Source organism: Osmerus mordax, chromosome 7 (assembly GCF_038355195.1).
Source record: "Osmerus mordax isolate fOsmMor3 chromosome 7, fOsmMor3.pri, whole genome shotgun sequence".
Taxonomy (NCBI): domain Eukaryota; kingdom Metazoa; phylum Chordata; class Actinopteri; order Osmeriformes; family Osmeridae; genus Osmerus; species Osmerus mordax.
Genome location: NC_090056.1, coordinates 13,683,491 through 13,708,902, shown reverse-complemented (window position 1 = coordinate 13,708,902; position 25,412 = coordinate 13,683,491). Strand labels below are relative to the sequence as shown.

Below are 25,412 nucleotides of genomic sequence, written 5' to 3'. Positions count from 1 at the left end.
TGTGACAAGTCCAGTTTGGGCTTTTGACAATGGGCCACTTTTTCCTTAACACCCACATGATTATCCTCATATTCTGTCTGTCTGCATAACAATGTTAAAGTACTGAAAGGTTTAATCACAGCAATATTATCATAGATTTACAGAAATAGACATGTTTCCAAAGATAAATGTAACTTTTTGTGCTTTTACTTTAGTGAATTGCAAAAACCTTTAAGTCATTAGTTTAAACATGGTGAGCATATATTGAAATAATGAAACTGTCATCATATTTACTTTATTTCAGCTTCTTTTTCTGTTCATTTTAGTAGAAATACACAGCATATCATGTAGTTTCAACTGTCTTCTCAGGGTGGCACTATTGGTCGACTGATAAGGATAACAGCAAACACAGTGTAGATGGATGTTTGGGCTCTAAAATAAATATAATACCTACAACATTTTTGTATTTGTATTACTAGATACATTCAAAATATATTACTAACATGGCATCAGTAAATTGTACAAACCCAGTGATGTAGATGCCACAAGCTTGTATTCTGAGTACAACGATGCAACTTGTGCAAGGACTATATTCTGTCTATATATATGATAAAGTCATCTAAGTGTCAAATTGACCTCACCTACCCATTGACTGTTCCTAATTTGAATATTTTGGGAAAAACCTCACAAAATCGCTCATGCAATCTAAACATATGCACTGCTATTGTAACCATACTAGTCATAAGTCATTATAAACTCTAAGAGGAATGTAAAGATGTGACGAAATCATTGAACTATAATTACATTGTTTTTGCGGATTCTGTTTACATGGGAGGATGTAGGTGTAGGCCTGAAGTTGGCTGTTGGATGGATGATGTTTTTGTCAAATTCCTTCATGTTCATTCAAGTCAACTGTAATTTCAAGATATAGCAACTGGTTGTAGTAGGTGCAATGTGCAGAGGGTAGCAGCGTGTCTAGTGAAAAGTCGTACACAATGTACAAGGTTTGAAGCCACATAGGACTAGACAATACGATGAAAGTGTGAGTTGTGACTTAACAAATAATTTTTATATAGACATGGATGTTAGGTTTCCATATTCGAACCTTATTTTCCCACACGTAGTAAAGACAATATGACATATGGGCATACGTTATTCTCCCCTTAAGAGGCTTCCCCTTTGGTTTCGCCCAAAATTGGCTAAGATCCGTGTTCTCTCAGCATAACCGATTCATTCTATTGGTTGGGAACACTTGCGCTTCCATCCATAGATGAATTCGCTGTCAATGGCCCGCTGGTGGACGTGTTTTCTATGAATGCATTGGCTTTTTATAGTCAAATGCCAAAGATTTTAGTTGTTATGGATTTATTATATTTTTTATGGATATTGCCAACGGTGTGGGCTGTCGAAGGTAAGATAATACGCATTTTATATGCATAATTAAAACGTGCATGAGCAACTGTCAGTGTGAAAATGCGTTCAGCAAGACCATTAATTATGCAGTAGCCTACAAATTCCTTATAGTACATGAAGCAATAACGTAAATATATTGTAACTGTTGTCATGGGACGATGGTAAATGCAGTTCGTTGATTTTTTTGGCTGAATTTGTGTGGTTGTAACTGTCACATAGGCGCCGTTGATTGGATATCAATTACCTATGAAAATGCTTGCTAGCTTCGTAAAACAATAAATCAATGTTTTTATTTCCAAAAGATAAAACGGCTTCAATTACCTAACTTCAACAATTTTCAGTGTGAGCTGCCTGTGTGTGGTCCTCATCTTGTGTCTGGATTTTGCATGAACTGTGTGATTTAGACAGAAAACTGATGGAAATCTTTCTAGATATCAATCCTGGTATGGTAATATATTGTCCTAGGTGAGGTTGGACCGTGCCTGATATGTACTTAACTTGATTGTATCAAATTTAAACAATACAATGGGAACATACAAGTGCAAATTGAACACTTGTCATGCACTTATCACGTATCATGGAATACTAACAATTGTAACAAAGCCATTTTGACATCACTTTAATTGCTTTCTTGTGCCTTGTGTAACATATCTTCATCATTTAGTCATTTTTTTTTAGCAGAGGCTCTTATCAATTTGATCTCTCTCTCTCTCTCTCTCTCTCTCTCTCTCTCTCTCTCTCTCTCTCTCTCTCTCTCTCTGTCTCTCTTTCTGTCTGTTTCTCTCTCACACTCTCTTTCTCTCTCTCTCACTCTTTCTCTCTTTGTCACTATTTTCACGTCTGTTTCTTTCCATCTCTCTTTGTCAGACACACACCTGTTGAGGTACAGCCCATTGCAGTGTAATTATAATACAGTAAAGTGACTACTATAATTATTATACAATTATATGTCTTGCCAAACATTGTATTGGCCCAATTATTTAGACGTCAGTCATGTTAAGTATCTAACGGTTCTGTTGCCAATTTCATCCATAAAACACCACAAGACATGCTTCAACGTATTCACTAATTTACATCTTCTCTTTTACTTTTGATTTAATGAAATATGGACCAGTTGTGGGCAAACACAACTAACCCATGATCGCATTTAATGGAAATTCCACAGATCTGTTAAAAGCATGGACAGACTTTTTAGATTGAAAAGCTGATTTAGTCCTGCAGTTTGTTTGGCCTGTCCTGAGGATTTTCAGGAGTTAAGAGTAAACTACTTAAGTAGAGTTTAGTTGGTGTGGAGAACTTCAAGGGATTACATTAAACTTGCACCACTGTTGCGTAACTTAATTTCTGCAGTTGGATTTCCATCTAGATCTTGCCTAATATTAGGACATTTGCTCATCCTAAATAAGAATACAATTCACTACACTCATTGATCTGTAGTAGGAACTGGATGAAAGTACATCATGTGTTTAACAAAGATCTGATGGAGAACTTGTAGTAAGACAAAAAATAAGGTCTTATTATACAAGTTTTGTGATATTACTTTTCTTTTGTTACATATCTTGTGACACAATATTTCTCACAACAGTGATACATTAATTGTTGTTATTGGGGTCACAATTACAGTATGTCTCTAGCATATGTTACTGTATAGTTCTATAGTTCTATTGTGCACTGACTATCAAATGTAATTCTATTGGGGTAAGAGCTCATTGATCAGGCAAAGTGGTTGAATTAGTTTGGCATGGTCTGCGCTTGAAACAAATAGTGCGTTTCCCCAATTGTAATCAATGACATTGTTCCAGTGACTGTTCCCATATCCTAGATAAAGTTGAATGTTAGTTATCAGCATGTGACTCTCTCTGTCTTTACTATTGGCTATGAAACCAATGAAACTTGTCACTACTATTACTGTGTGGTTTACTATTGCACATGCCCGTATGTGAGGAGACCATACCACCATACCACACCAGCAGAGTGGGACCACATTTTCTTGCATCTCATCAGTTAACCCAAATACGTGGAGTTGTGGTGCTGGTTATCACGTGATGTCTGTCTGTCAGCTCTGGGCCTCATCATGTGACGTCTGCCTGGTCTGGTTTCTGCCTCCTGTGCCCTCCCCTCCCGTCCCTCTGGATCAGGACTGAGACCTCCCCCTAGCTCAGCCGCCATGTTCCCTAGCCCTTTATGTAAGCCGGCAGACCTGACCGATTTCAGCCACGTCAGAAGCCATTGACTCAGCTCTGGCCTGCATAGTCTGGAAAATCACATCTCTTTCTCTCTCTCTCTCTCTCTCTCTCTCTCTCTCTCTCTCTCTCTCTCTCTCTCTCTCTCTCTCTCTCTCTTCTTGTTTCTTGTTCTTCTATCTCTCCTACTTTCTCTCTCTTTCACTCTGTTCTTTTTTCTTTATTCCCGCCCTTACAAACATGGCTTCTTTTTTTGATCTAAAAGAATGGCTTTAGTAAAGAGGTTGGGTATTTGGTCAGATGTGGGAAGTACTGAGGCCTGTGAATAATGGCAGATGTAACTGTTTGCCACATAATTGCAATGTCTTGTACCTGTCTCTCTGGTTCCCTCTCATTCACGGTGCACTGTGCTTGCTTTTATGTTACATTTGTTCTCTTCTTTTAGCCGTGTTCACTGGCATAGAAACAGTCATGTGACAGTGATATCTGCTCATTTCCCAAAGCATGGCTGTGGACAGACTATCATTGGGCTTTTAGTCCTGCGGAGCTTTTGTCTGAAAGCTAATGCTAACTCGCTAACCATGGCCAAGCTAAAATAAGGTTAACACATTGCGGTTGACAAGAAAACAATGTAAAAGTAATACTGTGTTTGAGAAAAAACCTGCGGGCCTCAGTACCCTTTGCAGACAGTTTTTCTTGTTAAATTAAATATTCCTAGTCAATCCATTTCAGTGTTATTCTCTTCAATGCACAACCCCTTTCCCCTGTGGGAGCAGTGACAGGACATATCAACCATCAAAACAGCAAGTTAGATATTTCTGTGTTGCCCTATGGTGGGTTACAAAACACTAAGACACTTTGAAACAAAAAACAAAAACAAAATCTCAAACAACAAAATTAAAATGTATACTCCATCCTCAGAATCATGTGATAGATTTGTAAAAGGAAGATACATTTTGGAACTGTCTGGACATTCATGAACTAAGATATTGGATTCTGTTATAACAGACCCATGTGAGCATAACAGCACCATTTAAAAGGTTTTTAGGCCTTTTGCATATATATTTTACACCAGTACATGTATTATGTTCCTCATATTTAGTTGCAGGGCGTAACAATGTCTTAAATACAGACAATAATGCTCATTCAAAGACTAAGATTACAAATCCATTATAATCCAATACATTATAATTGGACATGGAGTTGATAAATAGGATCATGAGTCAAAGTCTTCTCACTGATTATTCAAGGAAAAATACTATCTGTTGTGTTCATGTAGCTGGGGACACTAGACAGACAGATATAATCTGTTTATAATTTCTGTCTTTACTTTTTCTCTTCATCTCAGCACAGGATAGGCCAACTGTTGGACAAGTGGCGGGGAATGTCAGTGGCCAAATGTTCTTATAAAATAAAATAAAGTTTTCACAGCTAGTGAGTGAGACACATGTGATATGTTGGGCTTAAAGTCCCTCACATACAAAATGACAAGTGTACTGCACAGGCACTGCTCCATATTGAATGAGTTAAATACTGTTGACATGGTGACATTTCAGAGCTTTGAGCGTCATCAGTCATGTTTTCCAACCCCTCCGTCGTGTTACAGGTCTTGTGAGTGACAGAACTGGAGCATTACAAAATCAATGAGTACCAATTATTCTATTCATTCAAACACATTTTGTGTGAATTTTTACTTTTTTGTCACTGTTTGAGTGTGTGTGTGTGTGTGTCTGTGTGCACATATGCGATGTGTATATGGCTGTCTTGAATTGTGCGTTTGTGTGTGTATTTTGTGTTTGACCACCTGTATCAGAGTCTCATCAAATAACAACTATAGGATCTTCTGAATGTGTTTTGTGTCTATATAATGTAGGATATTTTCATTCATCAGAAAGGTTTTGGGTCAAAAGAAAAATTGGGAGTGGAATATCTTTCCAGATGGCTGAGCGGTTAAGGAATCGGGCTACTAATCAGAAGGTTGCCGGTTCGATTCCAGGCTGTGAAAAATGACGTTGTATCCTTGGGCAAGGCACTTCACCTTACTTGCCTCCGGGGAATGTCCCTGTACTTACTGTAAGTCGCTCTGGATAAGAGCGTCTGATCAATGACTAAATATATTTCCTAATGTAAAATCAAGGCAACTTGATGGTTTATTCAGCAATGCAGCAGTTGATACAGGAAGACAGAAAAAGCTAGACACCCCTAAAATCTTGCACATTATATAGTCAAATATGAGGAAGTTCTCCCTACCTTCATAATGTTATTTACCCAATATTTCTCTAATTCGTTACTATTTACTCATGATTCGTCATATGTACTAGTTCCCTTATCTCTAATGTCAGCTGGACCCTATCTCTATGTTCCCTTTTCTCCCCAACCCTAGTTGACCCTAGTTCACCCCTTCTATTAAGGAGAATCAACCCTTGTCTCTGGCTTCTACTCTAAGGATCTTAATTCTGTTTTCAGGGTTCGTCTTCTAAACTAGAACATTCCCCCCCGTTCTTCCCCATTATTCTGTGCCAACGGAATTTGTTGTTTTCAACTCATGACGCCTTTCAATGAGATTAGTCAGGGACATGATACCACCGGACAGACAATATAATTCAAACCTCGGCCTTCTCCCCTACTTCTGGACAGCACTACATATTAGCCAATATGACCTATAATCAATCAATTTTACGCTACAACAACAATAATCATAAATCTCTTGTAAGAGTTGAAAAAGTGTGATACACAATCCAAGTATGGAGTAAGCCATTGTTGTTGTATCAGCAGAACTGCAATTTATGGTGTTTTTATTGTGAGAGTGAGAGGTACATTTACATAGAAGGGGTGAACTAGGGTCAACTAGGGTTGGGGAGAAAAGGGAACATAGAGATAGGGTCCAGCTGACATTAGAGATAAGGGAACTAGTACATATGACGAATCATGAGTAAATAGTAACGAATTAGAGAAATATTGGGTAAATAACATTATGAAGGTAGGGAGAACTTCCTCATATTTGACTATATAATGTGCAAGATTTTAGGGGTGTCTAGCTTTTTCTGTCTTCCTGTATCAACTGCTGCATTGCTGAATAAACCATCAAGTTGCCTTGATTTTACATTAGGAAATATATTTAGTCATTTAGCAGACGCTCTTATCCAGAGCGACTTACAGTAAGTACAGGGACATTCCCCCGAGGCAAGTAGGGTGAAGTGCCTTGCCCAAGGACACAACATCAGTTGGCATGACCGGGAATCGAACTGGGAACCTTCGGATTACTAGCCCAACTCCCTCACCACTCAGCCACCTGACTCACTGAAACACTACTTACCACCTGAGGTAAGTAGTGATTCTTCAAAAATAATTATGTTTTTAAGCTATCATGATGTTAATTTGATAAGATTGCATGCACATTTGAGAGAAATAGCACCAAATCAAACAAAACATACAATAGCCAACTTCATTATTTATGTAAACAAAATAATTTCATTTTGTTTTTTACATTTCTAAACACAAAACCAAATGTACAAAGTAAAAAAAAAGAAATCTGTTTTAGTTACTTAAATAAATGTGACACGAGTCAGAGTGATAGGAACATCTAGTTAGTAGTCTACCTTTGTTTTCTTTCCCGAGTGTTACAAACTCTCAACACTTTAACTCCACACATATTAATAATCGAAGGCAAACCCACATCACTAGTGCCCTCCTCCTTCCCCACAGAAGTATAGATGTTCAAGCTTCTGCCAAAAATAACATAAGGACCATTTGGGATTGTATGTCAGGGACAGATTCTGCTTTCAGAATATGTTTTTCAAATGATAATACTAACCAAATAGTTCAATTCTCTCTAATCTCAGTGTATAGTTCACACCCTCAGCTCAGACACTGCTGGGAGCATTTCCCGCTGTTAAAAAGAGGTCTTGTGGGTGTGTACAATTAGGGATATGCTAATATAAAATGAACAATAAAGTATCTGGTCTCCCTGATACTGTAGAATGGTTGCCAGTTGCCACAGAGTGTGTTTATCTGAGACTTTGGGAAGGCTGGGAGGTCTGGGAGACTTCTCAACTTCAGCGTGTCATGGTGAATCAAAGCTATGCTGTGAATTAATTAACACCCCATGAATAATTCAACATGGCTCTAAAGCTATCCATGAGAGTTATCATAGTTCCTTTTAAGAAAAAAGACAATGAGTAAAAATGCTGTTTTTAAATGCAGTCTTTGCATTTAGTTTCTTCCATTACCTGTCAAGTTTCTTGAAATGCAGCAATGATGCAACAGTATGGGGTGATACATTGTTACAGTGGTACACAACTGGGTGTTGTACATACAATAAAGTATTTTTTGATTGCTTCAACTTGTGCAGGGCAACATATGTTTCACTTTTAACATCAGAATAGTACTGCACACAACAGTCATGTGCCACAAATATCTTAGTTATCCAAAAATACCATGCGTCTAAATGAAATACTTGCAAAAGCTTCAGTATATCTGTTTTGCTGGTACAATATAAAGAGCTTTAAACACAAGGCCAAACAAACAGAAATATATCAAATGTGGGTCTTAGAGATGTTCAGCGGCACAGTGACATAAAACCAAGTGAAGCCCTACGATGTTTCCCCCTGGGTTTAATCCAGTGTGGCGTACAGAGCGTGGCGCAGCCTACAAGGATTATGTGTGCTGGACTTAGTTGCCCCACTCTTCTCCTCGTTGCCCTACTTTTCATTGAAATATGGAAAGAAAGAGAGAGAGCTCTATATATTGCAGGAATGCAGGGACAGATGGAGCAAGCGGGTTTGCGAGGGGGGAGTTGGGAGAGAGAGAGAAGGAGAAAAAGAGAAACTTTATTTTCTCTCTATATGCATGAATAATTATTTTGGTTACAGAATTGATCATAGATTGCGGACAGTTGATCTATAATGGACTTGATTGTGGATTGATTGTTTAATGACGGATGAGTGTTTGTTATTTTAGAAAGCACCCATGTGTAGAAAGCAATTCAACAACCCAGCTAAAAAATGCTTCCACAGAAGCACAGACGACTGCAATTTGCAACAAAGTATGTTGACCATAAAATCATCAAATATATAGTTACAGTTTCAGATATATTTCCTAAAATTAAGGTGTTAATTGAAATTTAATTCTGTGGTAAACTGGATTTTTCAGATTGTGTCAATGACAGTATTTGCTGCTGTTGTGCTACATTACTTGTCATTTGTGTGTGCACATTTTAGCAACATGTTGTGCACGCTGTCATGCTTACACAGAAACTGAATTGTTGTGAGGAACGTCTAGTCACAGAACAGGATGACACACCAATGTACCACCCCCTCTAAACTCACCCTGTCCCTGTTTACTTTTTAGTGCCACATTAATTTATGTTTCTCGAGTCTGTAGGTAGAATTGGATTTGTAGATCCTGAACAAAAACATTTTTTGTACAGGATTACAGTTTTGCTCATCAAAGCCATCCTGATCACAAATGTCAACATACATCCCCCAAGGTTGAATACTGTATGGCACAACCACCATCGTTCAACCGACAGATGTTAATGAATTAAGGTTCATTGAGTCTTACTTAAGACATCATCAGATATACCTGTACTGTCTTTTGACTCTACACAGGACTCACAAAGGCACATAGACCCACATATACCCTCCTCCTTCTCCTCCTCCCTCCAAATCTAACTCCCACCCATACCCACTCCCTTCCTAACCCTCTTGGCTCAGTCCATGGGAATTGGTCGCGGGTCAGTGCACACGGCCTCTTTATTCCCGTTTAGCGGCGGCTCTGACACCTGGCTCGCCGCTCCCTCCCTGCTCCTCATTAATCGCTACTGATACTAACAGGAACTGAGCACCGGAAAAATGTCCCATTTGGAAGCAACAGTGGTTGCTCGTGTTCAGGGTTGATTTGGGATGCCGGTGGTGTTTTGTGTAAACTTGACTAAAGAATGCCCTTGTGTTATGAGTCTAGAGTAATCACTGTTAACCTATGTTGCAAGCTTGCAGTAGGTTTGCAAAGTTTCTTGAAAAAAATACAATGAAATGCCACAGAATGCCACATTTGTTTGTTGAAAGTCAGTGTAACCCTTCAGTATGCATGATTGTCCAGTATAGTTCTTCTGTGTCCTTTTGTTTGTCTCTCATGGCTCAGCTGGTGATGATGATCAATAGGCCTGTTTTGGTAATGGACACAGACAAGAACATGAGCATATTGGCCCTTTCAGTACCTGGCTCATTCAGTTCATGGTTCATTTTGATCTGTAATTGGACCGCCTTTCTTTTGAATGAAGGCCACGACCGGTGACATGACCGGTAATAAGAAAGAGTTGTGAAAATATATGTATGGATGATTGCTCATCCTCACCAAACATGGGTCCTGACCAGACAGTTTCTTCCAACCCAGTGTTATGTAGAAATCACATTAGTTTACTTTTTGTATCCATTCAGATATAATAAGTAAACAGTGTGTTTCTTTCGACGTTTATGTGGCATTCCGTTGTTTTTGACGCATTTTGGTAACTATGGTTGTGCTGTACCAGTTTTGGTTTATCCCACTCCTTTATTCTCTGCCACCAAGTATGACCAGCTTTTTAGTATGTCCCACTCAGCAGCACTGTCCAGATAGCAGCCTGTGAATAATTTAAAATGTGTCAGGATACACTATTGGAGCAGGGCAACACTCATCTACTTGCCCTCCCTCCTCTGGTGGGACTGGCCACAGAGATTATGGGCTTTGTGTCTGTATGTGTGTTGGTGTGGGCTTGTAAGTATAGGTGTGTGGATACAGACATTGAGTGAATATGGATCAGTGACAATGTGTAGGCGTATTACAGAGAAAGAGAGAGAGAGAGAGATAGAGAGAGAGAGAGAGAGAGAGAAGAGAAAGAGCAGATGTCGCAATCTATTGTTGAACCTACCGTAGCTGTAGTGTGTGCTACTGTGTGGTCCTCCGAGCTAATGGCGGCACACCAGCAATATAATGATCTAATATCTGTCTTTGGTAATCCCCTCTATGGCCATGAACACTGTGCAAACCCAGCACTGCTCAGGAGTATGGTCCCCATGAGAGACATAATTGTCCCCTCTATAAAATATGACATATAAAGGTAGTGCTTCCTTGGCACATTTTATCATCTCACTGTATTTCTCAGTCCACTCATTGGACCATATCTTACTTGGGAAAACATGCACAAGCATATTCTCCAGGATTATGAATATTTACAGAAAGATGCATATATGCTATGATTATCAAAAAAGTGATCATATTCAAATTTCAAAGTGATCACATTTTGTGTTTTACAGATATTGTATGTTTCTATTGGAATAGTCCATTAAAATCTTTGTTTTTCTGCAGAAATCCTCATGGACTCCACCACAGCCACAGCAGAGCTGGGTTGGACCATTTACCCATCACAAGGGGTGAGTACATCAAATTAATTGTTATATTTATGCTCCGTTTGAGGTAAATATAGGCAACAGGATCAAATCTAAACGCTTGTTTGGCTGTATTTAAAGTACAATCATCTGACCCATCTGTCCTCCTTGACAACCAATGGCTCAAAGGCTCCAAAAGGCCACCCTCCTGTTCTTTTCAGAGTACAAATCTCTTTGTGACTACAATATGGTAAAACAGGAATTAAATAAATATAGATTTTTACGGGAATTTATCTAGTAAAGGTAGATGGAAAGGCCTTACCACTCAGTGGTTGGAGCGGTAGGAGGAATTGTCGTGTCATGGTTCGATGAATAATTCACAAAGTCTGTGGTGTCAGACAGATTGTCACAGAGTGAAATTATGTCAACGCTGTGAGTAGAGTGGGATTTCTTGGCGATGTTACCACTTAATGTTCTGACTGCCAGCTTTTCAAGCCAATAAGGAGAACCAAGAACATAGAAAAGCATTTAGCTTCAGGGGCTTACCTTTACCCATTCTCTCCCACAGTGGGAGGAGGTGAGCGGCTACGATGAGAACATGAACACCATCCGCACTTACCAGGTGTGCAACGTCTTCGACATCAATCAGAACAACTGGGTCAGGACCAAGTACATCCGTCGACGAGGGGCACAGCGCATCCATGTCCAGATGAAGTTCTCAGTGCGGGATTGCAGCTCCATCCCAAATGTCCCCGGGTCCTGCAAGGAGACCTTTAACCTCTACTACTACGAGTCAGACTCAGACACAGCCAATAAGGTGTCCCCGGCCTGGATGGAGAACCCCTGGATTAAGGTGGACACCATTGCGGCTGACGAGTCGTTCTCCCAGGTGGACCTGGGCGGGCGGGTGATGAAGATAAACACGGAGGTGCGGAGCTTTGGCCCTGTTTCACGGCACGGCTTCTACCTGGCCTTCCAGGACTACGGCGCCTGCATGTCGCTCATCGCTGTGCGCGTCTTCTACAGAAAGTGCCCCCGTGTGGTCCAGAACGGTGCCGTCTTCTCAGAGACGCTCTCAGGGGCAGAGAGCACCTCCCTGGTGGCGGCAAGGGGGGTGTGTGTGCCCAATGGGGAGGAGGTGGATGTGCCCATTAAACTGTACTGTAACGGGGACGGAGAGTGGATGGTGCCTATCGGAAGATGCATGTGTAAAGCCGGGTTTGAGGCGGTGGAGAATGGCACAGTCTGCAGAGGTAAGACTCGCTGCTGACCTGGTGTTGACCATTGATACCCAATCACATTATCAAAGGTGGGAACATCAACCAGACGTTATTAAGTTATGGGTTGCTGAAGACCTAGTAAGCAATCCTGTGGATATTTACCCTTGGGGTTTTCTTGGGGTCTAACGGTCATAGAAGCATATGGTTTAGAATGATTTGTGGGCTCACGTTTGTTGTTATTCTTGGCAAATATGTGAGTTTTACTAAACATTGTAGAGGGCTGAGAAAATCAGCAGCTGTGAGAGTTGGTATGAGGAAAGGAAACAATTGGTGTTGTGTCTAAGTTCTAAGAGACCCCAGCGATTATGAAAAGGCTTTAAAGAAGTGATTTATCTTTCATCTTTGTCAGTGTGGAGAGAAGAACCCCCCCCCCCCCCCCAAAAAAAAAAAAAAAAAAAAACACACGCACACACACACACATCAGCTGTGCCCACATGCATGCATACCCACACACATTAATGCATGCACACATGCATTAATGCATGCACACATGCACTCACAAACACGTCAGCCAAGTTGTCAAGAACAGAGAGACTAAGTGACAAGGTGTTTTCCATTCTGTCCTGGAGGGAAGGGAGGGTTTTTGGCAGCATTTGCCCCTGTGCTGCTGACAGAATCTCAATGACCATCTGGGAGAGCTGATGGATGGAGATATCCTCAGCCCATAGGTAATATCCTTGGCCTATGCTCTGTGTGTGTGGAATTGTGTGTGTGTGCTTGTGTGTGTGTTTGTGCACTCAGTGTGTTGTACCTTGTACATATCCCCTAAAAGTAATCCTGGGTAGTTTTCTGCCTTAATGGCAGTGATAACTGACTAATTATGATCATGTAAAGGTTCATTCCATGTAGATGGGGGTATCCTGGGTACTTTCTCTCAACAATTGTATTAGAAATGTTAAGCTCCGCTAATAAGGCCTTGTGCAACCTTTTCTAACAGTATGCACACCGTGCTGGTTCCTCTCTGAACGGACAAGCCCTGAAATAGCCCAGCTGTTCAAAAGTACTATCACAGAGCCTAAACTGCCCCCAGAATACGAAACGTGACTGCCCCTGTGTCATCGCATTTGCTTCAGTCCTTTCTGAAGTCATTATATCGGAAGACATCTTGATTATGATTTGACATGACATGCTTCTTAAGACAACTGCTGGAGCACAGTGACTTCATACCACCAGGCACCTTCTTACTCATCTAGACTGCTATATATAACCTATAGGGTACTCATATATTAATAAACTGTACTCTCTGGTTTATGTAAGGCCTGTTAAAAGCCAGAATGTCATGTATTCCGGGAAAGACCTTATTAGGGTGCATATTCAGTGTTGCTCAGTTCCAAGTCCCTTAGGCAATAATGTGGCAAAAACTCAGCCACAGCTCCACCGTTTAAGCAAGATGCTCTCATGATGCCAAGATCGCTCAACTCACTTCTCTGTGTTGTGAGAATGAGGCCCATACCAGCCCCCAAAACAGAAGAAAGGGGCCTAATTAACGCTATGCATGCGAACAGATAAATATACACATAGTCTTGTTGACTCAGAGAGGATGAGGTACTTTTAGTACAAACAATGATTCAGCAGACATATGGACATATTCAAATAGGAAATGATGAGAAGTATTGACACGCTTACATTTACATTTATTCATTTAGCAGATACTTTTATCCAAAGCTACTTTCAAGAGAGAGCTTTACAAACGTGCATAGGTCAATGATCATAAACAACGAGATAGCCCCAAAAACATTGCAGGTATCCAAAACATGAAGCATACATTGTGAAAAGCAAATAAGTGCCAGTAGGAAGAACCATAAGAGCATGTAGTTTAACAAATTACAAATTAAACAACTTGAACCTCAAAAAGTGCAAGAGTGTACCTGTAGGAAAGCAAGCAACAATAATATAATTTACAGCAAGTACAAGTTGTTAAATCAGTTAAAAACTATGCAACAAGTGCAACATTGGATACAACAAATCTTTCTTAAGTACCGTTGTACTCCCGGAACAAGTCTTTAGCCTTTTCTTGAATGTGGGGAGACAGTCAGTGTCTCTGATGGAGGTGGGGAGATGATTCCACCATTGGGGGGCCAGACAGGAGAAGAGCTTGGGTTGGGAGCGGGCGCTAGTCATAGTATTGGGTTTCTTTTAATGACTTGGAGACACTTGATTTGTCTTGTCGAATTAGCAGGTTTATGGCTTTCTTGATGTTTCACTGGCTCTATAGTTCTGGGCCAGCAAAATCAAACCCACCCAGCTAAAATACAACTGTGTTAACCTTGCTATGTTGGAAATGAATTGCTTCTTATAGGTCAGGGACTCCAAAGAAATGGTTTGGGTCAACTTTGAGCTTATCCCTGACAATGTAAGGTGCTGCCAAAGCAGATGTTGTTCTCCGGGAGAGAGTGGAAAAGGCAGAAAAATGACAGAATCTGTCAGAGGGAGAGACAACTGCCTCACTTGCTGTCCTACAGTGGTTTAATCAACACAAAACAATGATGATGCTGACTACAGTATACTCTTGAAATGTATTAGACTCGAGTCTTTTTGGAAAGGTAATCTGAAAATGACTGAAAATTGACATTGAATAAAAAATGCATGTGGCGAAGTACTACTGTACTTGAGCCAGTAAACTAAAAGATTCTGAAAAACAGGTCACGATGAGATTAGACATGCATTACTGCAACATGAACAGCAACACACTATTTACCCCCCTATCACCTCAAACTGACAGATGGTCCTATGGACTACATTGTAGGGCATCATAACTGTAACTGTACAGGAACATTAACTGCAAAGCTTTTCTCAGTCAAGAACACATGGGTACCATGCTTGACGCTAGTTAACAGACCCTGGAATGATTTAAATCCAGGCTGATTTATAACTGACAAAAACAGGCTTAATTTGGTCAACACCTTATTTCTAACTGCATCGATGAAGCGATGACGCGAGTTAATCCCAGCTGTCTACAAAGGTTTGAGACTCATACTATATGCAGTATAATTGTTAATTCAAGTAGAAATAATATGCTTAGAGAATTTATCTAGGATGTACGTAAGTACCTCTTTGTACACTCTTGCCTAGCATTGCTCTGCATGGATTGTCCATGCGCTATCAGCGGACAAACTGACTCAATTGTATCCCTGAGAAATGAACAGCATACTTATATGTCACCCCACTGTCCTACGAAACTGTCCATCTATCCATCTAGTTGTGAGATCTACACGGTCATATGTCCTGAAGTTCTACCAGGATTGTTTTCTGAATGTGTAATCAGACTAGAAGAAATCCTCTTTCCACCCTTTTTCCTGGTCAGATCACAAGCTCAGGGAAACAGCCGGCCCTAATCTCCACAATTCACTGTATGCTGATTTCAAAGAACAGGCTCAAAAAGGACACAGAATGAGTACAGTGTTCTGTTCTCCTGTTACTCTTTTTGTAATATAATTGCTTGAGAATTAGGCAGTGCTCTGTCTTTGATGGAAAATCCTGCTCTTTACCAGATACTGCACCAAACTCAGGTGTTGTTTATAATTTGACCTTTGCTATATGTCCAGTTTGTTTAAGCCTCAGGTAAGGGCAAAGTAAAATGTCACCTCATATGAATAGTAACAGGGGCGTAGCCACGTGGCGGCCAGGGGGGGCCACGGCCACCATTGGTCAAAGAATGGCCACCCTGCCGGCCCCCCCCAACCTCACAAAAAAAAATAACAAATATTTTTATTTTATTTATTTTTTTAAACCCTCCTGAACAGAAACGGTATAAATCTGAAATAAATGCATTAGTATTTTTTTTATGAAGTCGTCTTATATTGTCATTTGTCACTTACGCTACAAGCCCCATATTCACAACGTGTTGGGCCACGCCGCCATCAACAGCGCAAGACACAAACCAACGTACCTGCATTCTGACAGCGCTTCAATGGAGACTAGCAGCTAACCACTTGATACCGTTAGAAAACTACTGCTCTGAGTGATGCAGTGTGTGAGTTTTAAAATAGTAGTTTTTGACAATCAAGTGCCACCCCAAATAAAAGACTGGCCAGAGCTGGCCCCCCCAGAAATAATGTTCTGGCTACGCCCCTGAATAGTATGGAACCTCATGTTGAGTCATTCTTTATTTTGTTTTTATGGGAAAATATATAAATGACTTATGTTTAATGTTAAAGTGATAAAGTGAAAAGTAAAATGATTTAAGAATGTATTTGCTTACTTTGGAAGGATGCCATTTTGTAGACACAGTGCTTAGTACATATTGCATTTTCCTATTTTGCAATGGTATATAAGAGCACATACTGTAGCATGAAAATACACTAGTTAGTTCTATTCAGTCTATCTTCCATTTATTTTTCATGGCGCCCCCGGTCTAGATTTCAGAATGGCCTTTCTGATAGGGTGGAGAGAAAACTGTAATCCCTACTGATTGGTGGCTGTCCACACATTGTTGTTGGGGCTTGCCCCTCCTTTGACAGGGTGCAGGTGTCCTGTTGTCATCACCAACAGCCTCATTGATCAAAGACCCCTGGTGGGAGTTGAGTCTCAGCGTCCAGGCCCCCAGGATTCAGACAGAGAAAAAGGTGTCTGGAGCTCTTTTCAACAGTCGCTACCTGTCTGACTCCCTTTCTCTCTCACTGTCACTTTTCCATTTCTCTCTCTCTCTCTCTCTCTCTCTCTCTCTCTCTCTCTCTCTCTCTCTCTCTCTCTCTCTCTCTCCTCTCTCTCTCTCTCTCTCCCTCTCTCTCTCTCTCTCTCTCTCTCTCTCTCTCTCTCTCTCTCTCTCTCTCTCTCTCTCTCTCTCTCTCTCTCTCTCTCTCTCTCTCTCTCTCTCTCTCTCACACACACACACACACACACTGTTGCTCTGTATCTCTCTCTCTTCCTCCCAGCTCTCAGTTTTCCTTACAGCCAGATGAGAGAAGCAGAGTACTGCATCAAAAGCAGACTAAGACGGATAATGGGGAAGATCCACATCCTCCCTCTCGTAGCTCTGACATTCAGTCCACATGAGAGCAGTGGTTATTTGCGGTTGACCTCTTCATTTTTTAGTGAGCTATGTGCACAATGCTTATGCTCTTTCACCCGACAGTTGCCAATGAGCAGTGTTGATTCTGTGTGCTGATTAATTCAGCTAGCAGAGAATGCACACAAGCAGAGGTGGGAATTCTCCTTGTCACTGTCAATGATGGTGTGCTACAGTAACTGCTGACACACACAACCTGGGTGCTCTCTCTCTCTCTCTCTCTCTCTCTCTCTCTCTCTCTCTCTCTCTCTCTTTCCATCTCCTCTCACTCTCTATTTCTCCCTTTCTTTATCTTTCTCTCTCTTCTTTTCACACTAACACCCATACACTGACTCACAAACACTTTCGTAACACTTTTGTGTCCAACACCCTTTAGGCAGAGGGACAAAAAGATTCATATATACAATACATCATGGACAGTTCACAGTACACAGGGATAAATTACTAAAGTGGCAGTAACAAGACAGATGGCAATGACAAGGAATGATTTCTTCTTAGTTTATAAAATGACAGTCCAAGGGGAATGAGAATGGTCATGAAGATACAGTATGTTTGATACATTTTCCATCTGTTGCTTAGTGAGCTGAAATATACTTTATGTTGTACTAATTATTTACTGAAATATGATGAAGCCCCTCAGTTGTGATATGGAAAAACATTATTGCAATTCAACATAAAGGTTTTCGTAGGTGGCAAGATATTTGAAGTTACGTAACACCCTTGTGTGGTTTAGATGGAGTTGTCATATTTTTACACCTCCTCCCCACACTGAGCTAAACCTTTTTCCTGGATATCAGTTTATGGATCCCTCGCCTCATTTCACAATCACTCAAGTTGCTGTATAATCATTGAGTTGCTTCTAAATATCCCATTACAGTAACTTGTTCTCTTTTAGAACAGAGAAACTGAGAAGAACTTATTTCAGGTTGAGTCAGACAAGAACTACAGTGTACCAAGGAACAGCCTTCTGAGGTTTGTGTATCAGTCTCTGGAGAATACTTCCAAGAGAATCCAAGATAATCCAATTCCCTTCTGAATCCACACTCTCTCATGCCATAAACGAGAGTGTTGATAAGATCTGGCGGAATTAAGGTTCATGTAGCATTGAGACTAAACATGCTGTCTTATATGATGTATAGAAAATGTTCCCACATACAGGAAATACTAACAAAACTTCTTGGGCCACCAAAATTTTCCTGTTTTCCCATACATACTGTCATTAACCTCTGTCCTACCAAAGCACCCTGCTTGAAAATGAGTTACGACAGCTTTCCTTAATGTAGACCACACACCTTTCTGCCCAACAGGCCAAGATTACTGAATATACAGTATGTGTGTGTGTGTGTGTGTGTGTTTGTATGTTTGTTTTCCCAATGAGTTCTGGCTCGGTCTTTGTTGACAGACATAAAGTTTCTGAACTAGCCATTCAAACACAAGCTCAGGGAATGCCCCAGGCAACACGTTGTCAATGACAACACGTCGCTATGACAGTTCCCACAGTGTAGCCTGACTGCTAATACAATGCCAGCTTCTCTGTTTGCCCATATGGACATGTCTGGCACACTCACACACATACAAAACACAAACACACAAGCTTACACACATACACACACACACACTCTGGCAACCTCTCCATCATATCTACATTATTCATGAACGTACATTAGGATATTCTTTACTGCCTGCAGTGGGAGCCTAGTATTACAGATGGCATACATTTCTGAACACAAGACAGGCTGACCCACTTCAGTTCCAAGCGGTAATGGTACACATATAGTAGAGTTTACACACCAGTTATTGATCTGTGGTATGGATCCCCAAGCCTGACATCAGTCATTATATATTGTCAGCAGACTGGGAATTTGATCCAGGGTGATGCACCTTTATTTCTGGATATGCAGGAAAATGTATACTCCTGGATATTTACTAGACAAAAATGGACCCTATTTTATTTATTAATCCAACTGCTATTCATAACACTCCTAGCACTGCTGCTGGTGGGTTTTTCTCTGGTGAGACTGAAGGCCATATATAACATGCACAGTTGTCCCCTGCTCTGTCACTGACCCATATTATTCTGCTGTCAATCAGGTCCTTCTCTCTCCCCTCTCGCTCATCATGTCTCCTCAGCCACCAGTGGGTGTTCCTCTGATGCCTCCACCCACAGACTCATCCTTTTGTTTGACCCTATTGGCTGTCCTGCCTGACTGGCATTCTTAAGTGGCCTACTGTGACTAGGATGCATAGCTAAAAATGAAAATGAAAATGGCTTGAAAAATAACAACATGATTAGAATATCCAAAAAATAACACTCAATGTTGTCTGCTGTGCCAAGCAAAGACATGATTATCAAACAATCTTAATTACTGTACAGTAGCTCCCAAAGCCTGTGGCAATTTTAACCTCAGCTCATCCCTGATTTAAACACCCATTCCAAACAGGAAGGGTTAGGGTTAGAGTCAGTACAAGGTTAATATGAATATTGCTAGAACCATTGTGCTATACAGCCATACTTTGTCCTGTCAATCACAGGGAATCAGATGATATGGTCAGCTGCCCATAATAGTACCATAAGAACTTGGTAATAACTCATTGTTTTTAATCAATGTAATGGCACTGGGACTGTTGAAAATAATATACGATTTTCAAAAACAAAGAAAGGAACCAAATACTTATATATATTGTAAAGGGCACAGGGAAACTGCAATAGTAATTATTGTGTCCTGTACAACCTTTTAATCTCCCATATTCCCAGAGGTTCAAATGTACCATGAAACCCAAAACTGAACTGTGAGCCCTGGCTTCCTGTCTTGTCTTTAATGAACCATATAAAAAGAGACATCCTGAGACTAATATTTCTGTGTATTTCAAGACCAATCTTTTATAATATGTCTGGGGAATTTATGTTGGATGTATGAATTCACAGTGTATCCCTCTCCAGCATAATAGGTTCATTCATACAGTTCCCTGAACTGTTCCCCCATGTTTTTCTCTCTCACCTCCTCCCACTAACCTCCACTATTTCTCTGCCTCCTTGCTTGTTTTTTTTCTCTCTTTCTCCTCCCACCCTTCTCTACTGCAGCATGTGTGTCTGGGTTCTTCAAGCCAGCACAGGGAGACCAAAAGTGTCTTCAGTGTCCCATCAACAGTCGCACCACCAACGAGGGAGCCACCAACTGTGTGTGCCGCAATGGCTACTACCGCACCGACTCCGACCCGCCCCAGATGCCCTGCACCAGTACGTACTGGATGACACACTACCACCACACTACCTCCTAGATGGCATACCAACCCAGGGTTCAGGCTGAGACTTATCCTTCTGTACCACACAGGACTGATATGTAGCCATTGGAGCAGGCAAGCTGCTCAAATGTCCTCTTCCCTCTCCTTTTGATCATTTTGTAGATGAATGCATTTTTGTGCATAATGCAATGCGCATTAAGATGGAGCTGCAAATGCATATCAAAAACCTTTTCAGCCCACTCTTTTACAAACTCTCCTTTCATCATTAATTTCACATCAGAATCTGCCCACGTGATGAGGACTTCAACGTGCATGGCGCCTGAGGGCATGCCAGGAGTTTATGTTTCATCCTGGCATGAGGTGGCCGTCCTTTGTCACCACCTCTGAGGGCTGGTGGAATGCGTACTCCATTGGTGTAACAAGTCTGAAAGGACCCTGGAGAAAAATAGCTGGAGAGATTTGCATAAGTCTGTCCCTTGTGAGGCGGTGCAGCTGTTTAGAATGTAAAAACAGAACCACAATGGGGTGTTGGCTCACACCGGGAGCTCTGTGATGAAAAAGCTGAAATGAGCATGCATGGATAGCCTTTGTGTCTCACGTCTAACTGGACTGTTGAAGCATACTGCTCTTTTCACTGCCTTTCCCATTCTTGATGTGTTGATCTGAAGCGTAATGGCAATTAATTAAATCGATTCACATGACACTCATGAATTCAGTGTCCTATGATTAGATGCTACAGTATTTAAAATGTACTTTGATTATTTTCAATCCAATTGCCTTGCTTAAACGCATTATGACAGTGGTATCTATCCTTCCGAAATATGAATTTTCCAACCCCCACCCTGACCCTACCCTACACAGCCATACCCTCCGCACCCCAGAGCGTCATCTCCATGGTGAACGAGACTTCCTTGAGGCTGGAGTGGAGCACTCCGCGTGAGGCTGGCGGCCGGGACGACGTGGTCTATAACATCATCTGCAAGAGCTGCGGCGGCGGGCGGGGCGGGTGCACGCGCTGCGGAGACAACGTGCAGTTTGGGCCTCGTCAGCTGGGACTGACCGAGACGCGCGTGCACATCAGCGACCTGCTGGCACACACGCAGTACACCTTTGAGATCCAGGCCGTCAACGGGGTGTCAGACCAGAGCCCCTACTCACCACAGTACTCCTCAGTCAACATCACCACCAACCAAGCTGGTACTGAACCAACTGTCGCCTCTCTGTGCTCAATGAGACTGTTTCTAATGATATTACTGACTCATGATTTATGACTTATTGATAAAATGCTTGACAGGTTTCAAAGAACTTTCCATCTCTTCAAGATGTTGAAAGGGTTGAAATGAACGTGCTCATTGCACGGAGCCCGTATGTATTGTAGAGCTCCTGCTGTGATTCTTTTCTCCGCTGCACTACCTGTCTGTCTCAGTTAGCATCTGAGTTGAAACTAAGGAAGGAACCTCTGGTTCCCATGAGCCTCAGTTCACTCTCTGGATCTGGGACCCGTTCAAATGTCACACCAGGCAGCAATTACATGTATAATAAGAAGCGCAAATGTTGCATAAACATGTGCTCATTAGGGCCTCATTAGGACCTCATTACGAAGGCACTCTCGTGCATCTGTCTCTCCTTCTCTATCTCTCCGCTCTTGATTTCCCTCCCACTCTCCTCTCTTTGTCTTTTTTCCATCTTCATTGGTCTTTTCTCTGATTCCTTCTCTACATCACACTCTCTTTATTGTCTCCCACCCCCAGCACCATCCGCTGTGTCCATCATGCACCAGGTCAGCCGGACACCTGACAGCATCACCCTGTCCTGGTCCCAGCCTGACCAGCCCAATGGCCTCATCCTTGACTATGAGCTGCAGTACTATGAAAAGGTACCTCAACTCAAACCTAAGATTGTACTTCTGTTTGGCTCCATTTACCATTATGTTATCTCCAAATGGTACGTTATGGTATTCAAACCACTGGAGCATTCAGAGGTCCTGTACACTTTGGTGTTGTTGTAGAGTCAGGCAGAGTGGAACTCCTCTGTAGTCAGGAGTCAGACCAACACGGCCATCATCCGCAGTCTGAAGGCCGGGGCCATCTACGTGTTCCAGGTGCGGGCTCGTACCGTGGCCGGGTTTGGACGTTTCAGCGGAAAGATGTATTTTCAGACTATGACTGAAGGTATCCCACTATCGCCCATCTTCACAAAGAAGGAAAAATCAATTTTCTGATGTCAACTGAGCAATGACATATGTCAAGTAGGTTGTTTTAAGATCACTGAAGGATTTGTTTGTATTTGCAGAGGAATATAAGTCCAGCATACAGGAGAAACTGCCGCTCATCATTGGTTCAGCTGCTGCGGGTGTCGTCTTCATCATCGCTATCGTTGTGGTAGTAATCGTTTGCAATCGGTGAGCCAATCCCTTGGTCATGTAGGCCTACCACAAGAAATTCGTACTTTTACAATGCAATTCAATACCAAAAGTCTTAATATTATAGTGATTGTGTTTTCCCTACTATTATATTGCGTTTGTGTAATGAAGGTCTTAACACTGTTTTTTTTCTTCTTCTTTCCTCTTAACAGAAGAACTGTGGAGAGACCAGAGTCTGAGTATACGGACAAGTTGCAGCAATACACCAGTGGGCATAGTGAGTAACTTATTGTCAGTTTTGATCATTTACCAAGCCAAGATTTTTCTGTGTATGACCCCACATCTTACTCTGTCTATATAACATCCATCTTTCCCTCTTGAGAAGTGTCCCCCGGAATGAAAATCTACATTGACCCATTTACGTATGAGGACCCCAATGAGGCAGTCAGAGAGTTTGCCAAGGAGATAGATAGCTCGTGTGTGAAGATTGAGCAAGTCATCGGTGCAGGTAAATTATATTTTGTTATGTGGCATACACTGAATAAATAAAAATACATTCAAATGTTGATGGCAGGACAAGCAGACAGGGGAGGATAATGCATTCATAGTGTGGGGGTCTGTATCTCTGGTCTGAGCTCGTATTAATCCCAGCTAACCATAAGCCTGAACAATACTCATCCGACCCCTCTAGGAGAGTTTGGGGAGGTGTGCAGTGGGAACCTTCGACTCCCTGGGAAGAGAGAGATCCTGGTGGCCATTAAGACCCTCAAGGCCGGCTATACTGAGAGACAGAGGCGAGACTTCCTTTCTGAGGCGGCAATTATGGGCCAGTTTGACCACCCCAACATAATCCACCTGGAGGGCGTGGTCACCAAGAGCAATCCTGTCATGATCATCACTGAGTTCATGGAGAACGGATCTCTGGATTCATTCCTCAGGGTAATAATAGGCCAACACTGGAGATTCCTAATCTCCATTTTTTTGGTTCGAGAAGTTAGGATCGAGAGAAAAATCGCATACAAATCTCAGTCACCAGAGGAAAAAACAACAACAATAGTGTTTCTTTCTCTTTCTTCTGCATTGTAGCAAAACGATGGCCAGTTCACGGTGATCCAGCTGGTGGGAATGCTGCGTGGAATCGCCTCAGGCATGAAGTACTTGTGTGACATGAACTACGTCCACCGCGACCTGGCAGCACGCAACATCCTGGTCAACAGCAACCTGGTGTGCAAGGTGTCTGACTTTGGTTTGTCTCGTTTTCTTGAGGACGACACTTCAGACCCCACCTATACTAGCGCCCTGGTGAGTGTGTTTCCTCAGGTCAATGGTAGTCTCAGTCAACACAAGTTTGGTAGTGGATATGTAATCTCAGTTTTCTTTTTCTTGTCAGGGAGGAAAGATCCCCATCCGATGGACAGCTCCTGAAGCTATACAGTACAGGAAATTCACTTCCTCCAGTGATGGGTGGAGCTATGGAATTGTGATGTGGGAAGTGATGTCTTATGGAGAGAGGCCATACTGGGATATGAGTAATCAAGATGTAAGCATGCACTGCAAGCCAGTAACATGGATCATTTGAGCCAAAGGCAAAAAAATAAGAATAACTACAAATTCTTCTTCTTTTTTCTTCTTCTCATTTGTCTTTTTCTTTGTCTCCTTTTTACACTTCTTCTCAGAGAGTGAGAGATAAAGTAAAGTAATTGTGGATCAAATTGGTGTAAAATGAAAAAGTTTGGAAATGTTGATGTTTTTATTGTGTCTGTTTCTTTTGCACACAGGTGATCAACGCCATAGAACAGGACTATCGGTTACCGCCCCCTATGGACTGCCCTAGTGCATTGCACCAGCTCATGCTGGACTGCTGGCAGAAGGATCGCAACAATCGTCCCAAATTCAGCCAGATTGTCAACACCTTGGACAAGATGATCCGTAACCCCAACAGTCTGAAGGCCATGACACCTCTCTCATCAAGGTACTGCAGACTGTAACCCCACCTCAGCCCACTCTCAGATGACCTCCTTTCCTAGTCTCTGTCAGTTCACATCCCCTTGTCTAAGATGAGAAAAAGGAATGGAGGAAAGAATTAATTAATTCCTTGATATTCCTCAAGTAGCATTGTGTAGCTGACACCTATTTATGTTCAGTTTGTTTTCTCACTGGCCATTTGTGATATTCTCCAGTGTTCACCTACCACTGCTGGACCGCAGCACGCCAGACTTTGCATCCTTCAGCACCGTGGACGAATGGCTGGATGCCATCAAGATGGGCCAGTACAAGGACAACTTTGCCAATGCAGAGTTCACAAGCTTTGACGTGGTCTCCCAAATGACCATGGAGTAAGTTGCCCTCCATACAGTAGGCATCCGTATTGCAGGCATCCTCATTGATATACAGTACACCTACTCACAAACATTGCTCGGACCATCTTGCCTGTGTCATTGCATCATGTACTGATTGTACTTTCTCTACAGCGACATTCTTAGAATTGGGGTGACGCTTGCTGGACACCAGAAGAAGATCCTGAACAGCGTTCAGTCCATGAGGGCCCAGATGAACCAGATAACCTCTATAGAGGTCTGA

The 25,412-nt window shown here is 41.8% G+C and overlaps 1 protein-coding gene across 3 annotated transcripts; it reads left to right on the top strand.

The window, feature by feature from the left end:
* Positions 1-1,234: 1,234 nt before the first annotated feature.
* On the top strand, positions 1,235-25,412 carry ephb2a (eph receptor B2a). Of its 3 annotated transcripts, none has more exons than XM_067240659.1 (16): positions 1,235-1,390; positions 10,920-10,984; positions 11,508-12,192; positions 20,310-20,465; positions 21,332-21,667; positions 22,222-22,346; positions 22,479-22,641; positions 22,763-22,871; positions 23,045-23,109; positions 23,218-23,340; positions 23,524-23,771; positions 23,919-24,134; positions 24,223-24,372; positions 24,611-24,804; positions 25,013-25,168; positions 25,304-25,412. In XM_067240659.1, the coding sequence occupies exons 1-16, from the start codon at positions 1,291-1,293 to the stop codon at positions 25,410-25,412; spliced, it is 3,000 nt and encodes a 999-aa protein (XP_067096760.1). In that variant the 5' UTR covers positions 1,235-1,290. The 3 variants fall into 3 exon arrangements, with proteins under 3 accessions (XP_067096760.1, XP_067096759.1, XP_067096761.1); XM_067240658.1 differs by having other exon boundaries at positions 21,332-21,733; positions 22,216-22,346; XM_067240660.1 differs by having other exon boundaries at positions 1,339-1,390; positions 10,920-10,997; positions 11,506-12,192.

What these genes read in the sequence shown, in the direction of transcription:
- ephb2a (XM_067240658.1), top strand. Translation starts at nt 1,291, where the DNA reads ATGAATGCATTGGCTTTTTATAGTCAAATGCCAAAGATTTTAGTTGTT. An exon ending in CCACCTATACTAGCGCCCTG is followed by an intron (nt 24,135 to 24,222) that starts GTGAGTGTGTTT and finishes TTTTCTTGTCAG; the next exon opens with GGAGGAAAGATCCCCATCCG. An exon ending in ATGACACCTCTCTCATCAAG is followed by an intron (nt 24,805 to 25,012) that starts GTACTGCAGACT and finishes GATATTCTCCAG; the next exon opens with TGTTCACCTACCACTGCTGG.